We start from the raw sequence: 13642 nt of genomic DNA, 5'->3' as shown, positions 1-13642 counted from the left end.
TTCTTAAAGTGCCAGTAACCACAATGCAGCAAGGTGGACAACAACTTTGAGTACATACAGAAAATGGTCAATGTTCTTATAAAAAGTGCAGCATTTAACATAAAAAGATTTCATTTAATGAAGAAAATGTTTTACATTTAGAATTGTACTGAGCAGCACTTGGGACATTTAAAAATTGCCTCCTTCCACTGAAATACTCTAAAATGTACTTTGAAGTCTATGTCATTATGCTTCTATTATCATGAAGGCATATACACACACATAAGGATCCTTTTGAAATTTGATCCAGTGTATATTTTTTACACTACCGTTCAAAAGTTTGGGGTCACTTAGAAATGTCCTTGTTTTTGAAAGAACTTTTAAAAAATTGTCCATTAATGTAATATCGAATTGAACAGAAATATTAATGTTGTAAATGACTATTGTAGCTGTAAACAGCTGATTTTTAATGGAAAATCTACAGTACAGAGGCCCATTATCAGCAACCATCACTCCTGTGTTCCAATGGCACGTTGTGTTATCTAATCTTATCATTTTAAAAGGCTAAAGGGAAATGTTCTTGTTACTTACAACCTCATGCTAATCACATTAGCCTACGTTAGCTCAACCGTTTCGCAGGGGGACACCAATTCTGTAGAGTAGTTATTCCCAAACTGGGATACGCGCATTGCCGTCGGATAACGCCAAATAAAAATGAGATTCACATTTATAAAAAAAAGAAAGAATACTCACATATTCAAACTGTCCATTTAGTAAGGCCTGCGACCATACACATACCAGCTCTACTGGTAGTACTGCTACTACCAGCAGTACTACACCTGCACCTGTCGACGACACAAGTTGTTTTGCTCACACGAGCACATCCAATGCTAGCATCAGTAATTCTACATTTGTTGTTAGCCCAGCTAGCATGGACACTGACAGTTGTGAATCTGATGCAGCCGAAGAGCTACTGCCCCCTTACCCGGGAAAGCACCGAACAACAGACAGGGACGTTGGACCATTGAAGAGGCGCAAATATGATGAGAACTACATTGATTTGGGGTTCACTTACAGTGGTGCAAAAAAGTATTTAGTCAGCCACCAATTGTGCAAGTTCTCCCACTTAAAAAGATGAGAGAGGCCTGTAATTTTCATCATAGGTACACTTCAACTATGACAGACAAAATTAGGAATTTTTATTTTATTTTATAAGTACTGGACAGCAAATGGACTTTGTCGGGTCAAGATGTGTTGGTATCTGTACTGATGACGCAAAAGCCATGACAAGGAGACATAGTGGAGTGGTAACGCATGTGCAAGCAGTTGCTCCCGACGCCACTTGGGTACATTGCAGCATCCACCGAGAGGCTCTTGCTGCCAAGGGAATGCCTGACAGCTTGAAAGATGTTTTGCACACTACAGTGAAAATGGTTAACTTTGTTAAAGCAAAGCCCCTGAACTCTTGTGTATTTTCTGCACTATGAAATGATATGGGCAGCGGCCACGTAACGCTTTTACAACATACAGAAGTGAGCTGGTTGTCAAGGGGCAAAGTATTGACACGCTTTTTTAAATTGAGAGATGAGCTTAATGTTCTCTTTACTGACCATCATTTTCACTTGTCCGAGCGCTTGCATGATGACGAGTTTCTCACACGAGTGGCCTATCTGTTTTTTTTCTTCTCTCGCCTGAATGATCTGAATCAGGATTAAAGGGACTCTCCGCAACTATATTCAATGTGCGGTACAAAATTCCAGCTATGATTAAGAAGTTGGAGCTCTTCTCTGTCTGCATTAACAAGGACAACACACAGGTCTTTCCATCAATGTATGATTTTTTTGTGTGCAAATGAACTCAAGCTTACGGACAATGTCAAATGTGATATAGCGAAGCACCTGAGTGAGTTGGGTGCGCAATTACGCAGATACTTTCCCGAAACGGATGACAAAAACAACTGGATTCATTATCCCTTTCATGCCCTGCCTCCAGTCCACTTACCAATATCTGAACAAGAGAGCCTCATCGAAATTGCAACAAGCAATTCTGTGAAAATGTAATTTAATCAGAAGCCACTGCCAGATTTCTGGATTGGACTGCACTCAGAGTATCCTGCCAAAACACTGTTGCCCTTTGCAACCACATACCTATGTGAGAGTCGATTTTAGGCCCTCATTAGCATGAAATCTAAATATAAGCACAGACTGTGTGTGGAAAATTATTTAAGACAGACTTTCTCCAATACAACCCAACATTGCAGAGTTATGAGCATCCTTTCCAGTACACCCTTCTCATTAACATGTGGTGAGTTATTCACAATTTTCGATAAGGTTTTATATGTAAGATGGTTAAATAAAGAGCAACTATCTTGATTATTATTATTTGTGCCCTGATCGTATAAGAGCTCTTTGTCAATTCCCACGAGCCAGGTTGTGACAAAAACTCATACTCATTGTGATGCATACTCCCTCTCCGGCCTCTAGGTCATCACTCTGCTGATTATCCCGCACGCCTGTCACCATCGTCTCGCGCACCTGCGCCTCATGACACTCACCTGGACTCCATCACCTCCTTGATTATCTTCCCTATATCTGTCACTCCCCTTGGCTCTTTCCTCAGGTGTTATTGACTCTGTTTCATGTCGGTGCGTTGTTTGTGTTTTTTTTAAATTCTGTTTATTAAAACACTCACTCACTGAACTTGCTTCCTGACTCTCAGTGCACTTGTTACACTCATTTTGTGTCCTGGTCCTATAAGAGCTCTTTGTCACTTCCCATGGGCCAGGTTGTGACAGAAACTCACACTAATTCTTATTTTTAAATGTGTCGTATAGTGTGTATGTGGCAGGCTTACAATGATGGCAAAAAACAACATTTCAGAGTTTGCTGACCCTGGTGCTAGAGGGGCTACGCAGCTGGAGGTTGAATGTTTGAAGGGGTACAGGACTATAAAAAGTTTGGGAACCACTGCTGTAGAGGATAATAATGCCAAAATATTTGTATATTGAATTTGTCTTTCAGCATCAGTAGAACACTCCACCAGTCATACAAAGAAAATGGTCTAATGCCTCCCATCAAAATGAACCAAAGAGAATGACATTACTATAAGGCAGGTAATCAAGGAGGTGATGGATTCCAGGTGAGTGTCATAATACGCGTAACGATGGTGAAAGGTGTGTACCATAACGAGCAGCCTGGTGACCTAGAGGCCGGAGAGGGAGCACACTTGACAGTAAGTGAAACTTACCTGACAATTATGCATAAAAAAAATTATATTGCGTTTTATGTTACATTTTCTTTTCATTAACTTATCTTAATGTTATTTTGTTGCTTCTTGGATCCTTTTGACCCTATGCAGCCAGGTTCCATGTACTTTTTAACTCCTCGCAACTGCAGTGGCCAAAACAAGAACAAGTTTGTGTTCTGGTATTGTGCCTGGTGGACCATGCACAAGCTCCACCACAGTCTGGACATTCACTTCCTGATCACAGGCCACACCAAGTTTGCCCCCGACTGGTGCTATTGCCTCATCAAGCAGCGCTTCAGAAAGACCAGAGTGAACACTTTGTCTTAGATTGCTGGTGTTGTGAAGGACAGCACTGTGACAGGGGTCAACATCCCACAGCTGGTTGGACTGGAGGATGGTACGGTGCTAGTGGAAAGCTATGGCTGGCTACAACACCTGACTCTGTACTTCAGGCCGCTGCCACAGATCAAGCAGTACCAGCACTTCAGGTGAATATCATTTCCATTGCATTGTATGAGGTTATTCTTCTTATCTAAACTTGAGGTGAATTGATGTTGTGCAAGGTTGTAATGTCTATTTCCTGTTTTAAAGCTTCAAAGCTCTGGAGCCTGGTCGCCAAGGAGCGTTCGGACTCAGTCAACACCAGGTTTCAGCTGCTGCGCAACGCTGACATCCTTCCTCCCATACATGGTCTGCCTGTACAAGCATCACCTGGACTGGACACAGCTAGACAAAGAGTTTTGTGATGAGGAGGCTATGGACATCACATGCCCCAAAGTCAAGGGAAAGACAGAAACTTTCTGTTGACCTGGAATTTTTCCTTATTGTAAGCTACTACTTTTACCACTTTTAGGTTTAGTCTTTACTACACTACTCACTGATTAGCACCTGACCTCACATGTGAATCCTTAAAGAGATGGGTGGGGCTGGCTTAAGAGGGTGTGAACAATGCTAAATGGGTGTAGACAAAGGAGAGCACTCCAGGAGGTACTGAATAAACTGCAGTAGGCCAATAAACTGCATGCTTTCCCAACGAGTGGTAGGACCACACATGTCATTGCGTGACTCCAAGTTTACTTCGATATGATGGATATTATTTCAATATTTGTGCATAAACTCTTTCCCAAAGTAATTTCTTGCATAATTAATTTTACCAACACAAACAGATCCCACCTTGTGTAGCGTATTTGGTTTTGTTGACATTAGGAAAGTTTACAGAAAAATGTTCTGTTTCCATCAGGACTGTCATTACATTTTTCATCTGACATGTATTTACTCGCAGAAAAAGGTTGGATGGAAGCCTGGATAGTGACCCTGTAGGGGGTCCAGATTTGAGTTCAGCTTGAAAATTTGGAGTAATGCCCCCTACTAAGTCACACCTTCAATATACTTTCCCAGTGTGCTTTGCCTTTCGAGTGAATTGTAGAGTTACCACCCAAGACTGTATGTGACAAAGACATGGTTGTTGATTATTCATTTTTGTTCTATGGCATTCACCAGGTTAGTTCCTAGGTGAATGTAATCATTAATATGGAACAATTTATGGCAATACATATATCATGAGGGCTTGTTTTGAGGCCTAGCTTTATCCTAAAACTCATGGTTTACAGGCCTCATCAGTCCTCCATGTAGGGTTGTAAGATTCCAGGGACTTTGGGTCAGTAATCGAAAGGTTGCTAGATCAAATCCCTAAGCTGACAAGGTGAAAATCTGTCATTCTGCCCCTGAACAAGGCAGTTTACCCACTGTTCCTAAGCCGTCATTGTAAATAAGAATTTGTTCATAACTGACTTGCCTAGTTAAATAAAGGTAAAAAATAAATAAAAATGGGTGCAAAAAATATAACAAAATAGAATGACTTCTCATTTTGTTTTGAGTCAGTACCACAAACATTTTAAGTAATAATGATGTTTAATTGACTTTGAGTTCAACTTACTACTTGGGGTTAACAGTGTAATATGCACGGCTTGAATACAAACAGGTGAATAGAGAAGGATATAGAGTGGTAGTTTGTCACCTTCTGCATTTTTACACCCCATAGCAAGTCACAAAGAGTTGTTTTTGTGAAGATATTATATACGTGTGATGGCGACTCAATGTGCGAGAAACCACTGTGTGCATTGGCAAACATGAAAAAAAGGATGCCAAAATCATCTCTTTTTGTTCTTTCGTGATTATTAATTCATACATTTTGGAGTCATATTTCAAATGTATTTTTCTTCTAAAATATTTCAGTACATGACAAAGAATATGCAACACCCAGCACTGCTATACTTTTCAATTATTCACTAAAGTGCATATACACACACACTGTCTTTGTCTTGAATCTGTCCGCGTTGCACACATTTGCGTAGACAGGCAGGAGCTGCGTAGTTACTCTGACCAATCTGACTGCATTGTGGAGGGTTCACTCATTGGGGTGTGCTCCAAGTACACAGATCCTGCACAGGTCTGCGCAGATTATAGTTTCATTACAGCATGCTGATGTGGTTTATTAGACGTTAAAGACTTCACCAGGCATTTCAAGATTTGGTGTGACTTTCCCAAAAACATAGCGATCATCTTTAGCACTAAGATCATCTTAAGTCCTTTTCTAGGCAATTGATTAACAATTATCTTTAAAAGGCTAAAGATGATCTTTATGTGTTTGGTAAACTCACCCTGATCAACATTGCTGTATCTGGAATGCACCCTTTCTGTTAGCGGAGAATTGTCTGCACTGGTGGTGAGGACATGTGAAGACCTATACAGTAACACTCAGTCGGTCCTGCTGTTGAGTTCGTGGAGCATCCCCTGTGTGTGTGGTGATGTCTCTAATGGAAGGGGGTCCTTTCCAGTGACTGGGTGACTGCCCATCCCTTCTCAACCATGGCCACAGATATTGCTTGGATGCTACGCCGACCAGCTGAAGTGTTTTTCTGGATGGTAGGTCACCTCACGGAGGAATACCAGCTGTGAGGCACTTACTTATTGGGGAGTTTGCTCTCCATGCTGTATGACGGGGGTCCTTTCTAGCTTTCTTGTTTTAGACCGAGAACTACAGGGAAACATTTTGACAGTAAGAGAGTTTTGAAAATGTTCACGCATGAAATGCAGACCCCTTTGGTCAAGGTGGTCAAGGAGAAACCTGGATCGTGTAAAAACATCAGATAATTGGAGGTGTGGTAATGCCAAATTATTTGTGATTGGGTTTAATGTTGCATAATTCTGAAAACTTTCCCAAATTCCCCCTCTTTTCAGAAATCCTGGTTGGAGAATTCCCGGAATCAGGAGTGAATAAGCAGGGAGGGAACTGGGAGTCCTCCAACCGCGATTCCTGAAAAAAACTGGGAATTTTGGGAAAGGTTCCTGTAATGTGCAACCCTAAGGGACTATAGCAGTAAACTGACATCCTTTCTTGTAAATGCTATGTTGTATCCTAGAGGAATGTATTGATTAAGCCACTCCTTAATATACGGTACGGTGTACATTTTAGAACTACCTCAGCTAATGGGGGGTGGTGTGACAATCATGAAGTATAAAAAAACTATCATTAGTACATAATGAGCATCAAATGGCTTACAGGGCACATTTTGTGTCATTTAATTTCACATTAAAGTGCATGAAGAGCAACACGTATAATTATAACTCATTTCTGGACACAAATGAATAGATTTAAAATGACCTACGATTGGATATACAGTGCATTCGGAAAGTGTTCAGACCCCTTGACTTTTTACCCATTTAGTTACATTACAGCCTTATTTTAAAATGGATTAAAAACAATTTCCCTCATCAATCGACACACAATACCCCATAATGACAAAGTGAAAACAGGTTTTTAGAAATGTCAGCTCATTTATTAAAAATTCAAAACAAAAAATATCTTATTTACATAAGTATTCAGATTGTTTGCTATGAGACTCTAAATTGAGCTCAGGTGCATCCCGTTTCCAATGATCATCCTTGAGAATGCAATCAGGGGAGAAGGGCCTTGGTCAGCGAAGCTTCAAGTTCCTGGGCGTACACGTCACTGACAAACTGAAATGGTCCACCCGCACAGACAGTGTGGTGAAGAAGGCGCAATAGCGCCTCTTCAACCTCAGGAGGCTGAGTAAAAAACCCTAACAGACTTTTATAGATGCACAATTGAGAGCATCCTGTCAGGCTGTATCACCGCTTGGTACCGCACCGCCAACAACCGCAGGGCTCTCCAGAGGGTGGTGCGGTCTGCCCAATGCATCACCGCAGCAAACTACCTGCCCTTCAGGACACCAACAGCACCTGATGTCACAGAAAGCCAAAAACATCATCAAGGACAATAACCACCCGAGCCACTGCTTGTTCACTCCGCTATCATCCAGAAGGCGAGGTCAGTACAGGTGCATCAAAGCTGGGACCGAGTGACTGAAAAACAGCTTCTATCTTAAGGCCGTCAGAGTGTTAAATAGCCATCACTAGCACATTAGAGGGTGCTGCCCTATATACATAGATTTGAAATCACTAGTCACTTAAATAATGTTTACATATTTTGCATTACTCATCTAATATGTGTACACTGTATTCTATTCTATTCCACTGTATCTTAGTCTTTGCCGCTCTGACATTGCTCGTCCATATATTTATATATTCTTAATTCCATTCCTTTACTTAGATTGGTGTGTATTGCATGTATTGTTGTGAAATTTTTAGACATTACTTCTTAGATAATACTGCACTGTTGGAGGTAGAAACACAAGCATTTCACTACACCCACAATAACATTTGCAAAACACGTGTATGTGACAAGTAAAATTTGATTTGGATTTGATTTTGCGTTTATATTTTTGTTTAGTATGAACAAGCCCACTGGGTATAGATGTCAGTTCAACTTATAGTTTTCATTTACATTTGCTTGAGTTGTCAACTAACGTGAATTAAACGGGAAATCAACAAAATAATTCCACTTTTTGGATTTAGGTTAAAAGTGGTATAAAAAAAATACGAAATGCTCTTACATTGATTACTTTTTGCTAATCCAATTAGTTTCCCAAGTTGATTAAATGTCATCACATTGATTTTGGGAGTTGAAATGACGTGGAAATAACATCGATTGAACCAGTTTTTGCCCAGTGGGAGGTTCCCGTTTATCGCTGACCGATATAAAAAAAAAAGCCTCATGCAGTAAGAATACTTCAAAAAAACACTTCTTTGGAAAAGAAAGAAAGAATAGATTGTATACATTTGTGCTTCTTTAGTTTCGCTTTGTCGTAGCCTGTAAAGTCGTCCATGTCCATGAGTGTTTTTCTTCACTTAAATGTTATTTAAACTTTTGTAATATATATTATATAGAGAAATGTATACGTACAATCTAACGCAGGTCCTACTGCAGCGACTGGTAGAGGAGAGGCAAGTGGGAGCTTCTTTCTTACTTTCTATCTTTCTTTCTCTGTCAGTCACTCAGTCTGCCTTCGTGATGCGGCAGCTAACTGGCATCCAGCCCAAGGAGGCGAGGGGGAGGGTTCAAAAACAGGGGGGGGAAGACCACCCCTTCTCTTATAATCCTCAGCCCCTCCCCCCACCCATATTTTTTATTTTGTCCTTCGTCGTCTTTGGTAGAGTGTCCGACACTTGTGTCCCAGGAATACGGGGTTGGGAAAGAGTAGATGGAGGTGACGGAAGAGTGAAGCCGGGTGAGTGTCTGCTGTGAGGGGTTGGATATTGGGTGTCAAAGGTCACAAGGACATGAGTATGACTGGAGAAGGCAGCAGCGTACGACTGTAAAAGTGTGAGTGTGGAAAAGATGAATGAGAGAGAAGAAGTGGCACAAGCTTAGCCAGGGTGGAATGGGAGATATGAAGGATGGATTGGCGATGAAAACAGAAAGGTGGACAGGTGACGCTGTGAGTTGTGCTCATCATCTGTAGAGCAGCAGTAGATAGGAGCAGAGGGCGAAGGTCAGCGAGGTGGCCAATGGGTGCGAGCACAGCACCGGGGCTCCTCCAATCAGAACTGTGGAAAACACAAACAGAACAAACTAAATGGTCGGAGCACAATAGACTATTGACCACAACCAACAAGTCACATTGATTGTAAAGAGTTCAAGAGTTGAAGCCTTTTGGCATTTAGTTACGGTGCAATACATTTATCTCGTCTAGTAATCCACATGTGAAAAATGTGTGGGAGAAATGAAAAGTAAAGCCTTGTGAGATATTGCAACTCAATCCCAAGATGTTATGAAGCGAGAACATGTGAAGAGATGTGGTATTAAAACAACATCTGGAACTTTAAAAGCCTGAGAGTGGAATGAGGGGAACAAGGCTTTTTATCACTTCAGAGGCAGGATTCACAATGGAGATTGGATGCGTGTCATAAGTGCTTTGAGGTAGCATCTAAGAGACAATTTGCCCATTGATGTCATCATCAAACTGTTCGCCCCTCGTTCGACATGAGGATCTCTACACCAAACCCTTTCAAAGAATAGCTGTTCTGTATGTAGATGATGTACTGTGCTTTTAGAAAAATGTATGTATGTCACTGCTTTTTTGGTACTCTGAGTAAGCATAGGGATTCAAAGAAACGGAATCACAAAGCACCTACAGTTCATGAGACATTTGCAACCCTTCCTCTCCGTTTGTCAGATAGCACGCAAATGCAGATACACACACGTTTGTTTTACTATCATTGGGACCAAGCAATTGATTCCAATTCAAAATCCTATTTTCCCTTACCGCAATCTTAACCCTGACCCTAACCCCTAAGCCTTGTTCCTTGTGGGGACTGGAGAAATGATCCTTGTGTTACTATCCCTGTGAGAACTTCTGGATAGTAAAACCAAACAAACACACACCGCCCTTACACAAAGTCACCAGCGCATTATGCATGCAAGCTGTCTGCGGAATGAGTTTCAGAAATAAAAAGCGAGACAGGTATTTAAGAGATCAATATGGATTTATATTAGAAAGATTAGAAAATCAATGTATTCATAATCAAGCTCTTTATTCTTCCTGTCCTCTCCCATAGAGAACAAGTTAAGTAGGGGTCTGCGATGGCTAAAGATCTGGGATTGTATGTATTTAGTGTCTTAGAGTTAAAGCTCTGATCTAGGATCGGTTTTGCCTTTTAGATCATAGAGATAAGGAGAAGAGGGACCTGATCCTAGATCAGCATTCATACTCTGAAAACTTTGTGAATTGTGTTTGGTGTAGTAATGGCTGCTTACAGTAATGGCGTAATGGAGAGGATGGCTGCTGTTTTATTGGCTCTTAACCAACCGTGGTATTTTGTTTGTAACTTATTTTGTACATAATGTTGCTGCTACCGTCTCTTAATTAAGACCGAAAGGAGAGCTTCTGGACATCAGAACAGCGATAACTCACCTTGAATTGGACGAGGAATTTTTCTTTAATGAGTCCGACGGGAGGGATTTACTCCAGACCCCCGAACAGGCCCTCATCCCCGTCATTCGCCGGAGAAAGAAACTGAGACTTTGAGGAAGGAGATTGGGGTGCCTTGTGAGGATCAGGCGACGAGAGGCTAATCTGCCTTTGCCATCCGTACAGTTAGCCAATGTACAACCACTGGAAAATAAATGGGACGACTTGTCACGTTCCTGACCTTATTTTCCTTTGTTTAGCTGTGTTTAGTTGGTCAGGACGTGAGCTGGGTGGGCAGTCTATGTTGTTTGCTTCTATGTTTAGTTTCATTGTTAATTAGCCTTATATGGTTCTCAATCAGGGGCAGGTGTTTGACGTTTCCTCTGATTGAGAACCATATTAAGGTAGGCTGTTCACACCGTTTGTTTGTGTGTTGATTGTCTTCCGTGTCAGTGTTCGTACCACACGGGACTGTTTCGTTTTGTTTAGTCTGTACCTGTTCGTGCGTTCTTCGTTATATGTAAGTTCTCATGTTCAGGTCTGTTGACGTTGTTTGTTGTTTTGTATAGTTTGCTCAAGTGTATTTTCGTCTTCGTTATTATTAAATAAATCATGTATTCTCCACAAGCTGCGTTTTGGTCCGATCCATGCACCTCCTCAGACGAGGAGGAGAACAATAGTTACACGAACTAAAAGCACGTATATCCTACCAACGGGACATTAAAAACTGTCATATCTTATGTTTCACCGATTTGTGGCTGAAGTACGACATTAATAACATACAGCTGGCGGGTTATATGCTCTATCGGCAGGATAGAACAGCAGCCTCTGGTAATACAAGGGGTGGCGGTCATTGTATATTTGTCAACAACAGCTGGTGCACAATATCTAAGGAAGTCTCGAGGTTTTGCTCGCCCGAGGTAGAGTATCTCATGATAAGCTGTAGACCACACCATCTACCTAGAGAGTTTATCTGTATTTTTCGTAGCTGTCTACATACCACCACAGACCGATGCTGGCACTCAATGAGCTGTAAGCAAACAGGAAAACACTCACGCAGGGAACTTTAATGCAGGGAAACTCAAATCAGATTTACCTCATTTCTATCAGCATGTTAAATGTGAAACCAGAGGGGGAAAAAACTGTAGACCACCTTTACTGCATACACAGAGACACGTACTAAGCTCTCCCTCGCCCTCCATTTGGCAAATCTGACCATAATTATATCCTCCTAATTCCTGCTTACAAGCAAAAACTAAAGCAGGAAGCACCAGTGACTCGGTCAATAACAAAGTGGTCAGATGAAGCAGATGCGAAACTACTGGACTGTTTTGCTAGCACAGACTGGAATATGTTCCGGGATTCTTCCGATGGTATTGAGCAGAACACTACATCAGTCACTGGCTTCATCAATAAGTGCATTGATGATGTCGTCCCCACAGTGACTGTACGTACCCCAACCAGAAGCCATGGATTACAGGCAACATCAGCACTGAGCTAAAGGGTAGAGCTGCCGCTTTCAATGAGCGGGACTCTAACCCGGAAGGTTATAAGAAATCCCGCTATGCCCTCCGACGAACCATCAAACAGGCAAAGCATCAATACAGGACAATGATCGAATCGTACAACACCGGCTCTGATGCTCGTCGGATGTGGCAGGACTTGCAAACTATTACAGACTAAAAAGGAAAGCACAGCCAAGAGCTGCTCAGTGACATGAGCCTACCAGACGAGCTAAATCACTCGCTTCAAGGCAAATAACACTGAAACATGCATGAGAGCATCAGCTGTTCCAACTGTGTGATCACGCTCTCTGCAGCCGACGTGAGTAAGACCTTTAAACAGGTCAATATTCACAAGGACGCTGGGCCAGATGGATTACCAGGACGTGTACTGAGAGCAGGCGCTAACCAACTGGCAAGTGTCGTCACTGACATTTTCAACTTCTCCCTGTCTGAGTCTGAAATATCAGCATGTTTCAAGTAGACCACCATAGTCCCTGTGCCCAAGAACTCTAAGGTAAACTGCCTAAATGACTACCAACCCGTAGCACTCACGCTGTAACCATGAAGTGCTTTGAAAGTCTGGTCATGGCTCACATCAACATCATTATCCCAGAAACCCTAGACCCACTCCAATGTACATCCCGCCCCAACAGATCCACAGATTATGAAATCTATATTGCATTTCACAGTGCCCTTTCACACCTGGACAAAAGGAACAACTATGTGAGAATGCTATTCATTGACTACAGGGCAGCGTTCAACACCATAGTGGCCTCAAAGCTCATCACTAGCTAAGGACCCTGGGACTAAACACCTCCCTCTGCAACTGATCTTGGACTTCCTGACGGGCTGCCCCTGGTGGTAATGGTAGGTAACATCACATCTGCCATGCTGATCCTCAACACGGGGGCCCCTCAGGGTTGCGTGCTCAGTCCTCTCTTGTACTCCCTGTTCACTTATGACTGCACGGCCAGGCACGACTCCAACACCATCTTTAAGTTTGCCGATGACAGAACAGTGGTGGGCCTGATCACCGACAACGACGAGACAGCCTACAGGGAGGAGGTCAGAGACCTGACCGCGTGGTGCAAGGACAAAAACTTCTAAGCATAATCAAGACAAAGGAGATTATTGTGGACTACAGGAAAAGGAGAACCGAGCACGCCCCCATTCTCATCGACGGGGCTGTAGTGGAGCAGGTTGGCGTCCACATCACCAACAAACTAACATGGTCCAAGCACACCAAGACAGTCGTGAAGAAGGCACGACAAAACCTATTCCCCCTCAGGAGACACAAACGATTTGGCATGGGTCCTCAGATCCTCAAAAGGTTCTACAGGTGCACCATCGAGAGCATCCTGACGGGTTGCATCACTGCCTGGTAAGACAACTGCTCGGCCTCAGACCGCAAGGTACTACAGAGGGTAGTGCGTACAGCCACGCACATCACCGGAGCTAAGCTTTCTGCCATTCAGGACCTCTATACCAGGCGGTGTCAGAGGAAGGCCCAAAAAATTGTTAAATAGTCCAGCCACCCTAGTCATAGACTGTGCTCTCTGATACCACACGGCAAGCGGT

The 13642-nt window shown here is 42.4% G+C and overlaps 1 protein-coding gene across 1 annotated transcript in view; it reads right to left on the bottom strand.

Annotated features, from left to right (window-relative positions):
* Nucleotides 1-6857: 6857 nt before the first annotated feature.
* LOC129812556 (MAM domain-containing glycosylphosphatidylinositol anchor protein 1-like) overlaps nucleotides 6858-13642 on the bottom strand; it is a 310719-nt gene continuing 303934 nt past the window's right edge. The window contains exon 19 of the mRNA XM_055864208.1: nucleotides 6858-9195. Coding sequence (XP_055720183.1) covers nucleotides 9101-9195 — 95 coding nt within the window. The 3' untranslated portion in view covers nucleotides 6858-9100. The remainder of the gene's footprint in view (nucleotides 9196-13642) is intronic.

This window comes from Salvelinus fontinalis, chromosome 16 (assembly GCF_029448725.1).
Source record: "Salvelinus fontinalis isolate EN_2023a chromosome 16, ASM2944872v1, whole genome shotgun sequence".
In the NCBI taxonomy this organism is placed as follows: Eukaryota; Metazoa; Chordata; class Actinopteri; order Salmoniformes; family Salmonidae; genus Salvelinus; species Salvelinus fontinalis.
The sequence above is the reverse complement of the archived record's forward strand: the minus strand, read 5'-3'. Positions and strand labels throughout refer to the sequence as shown.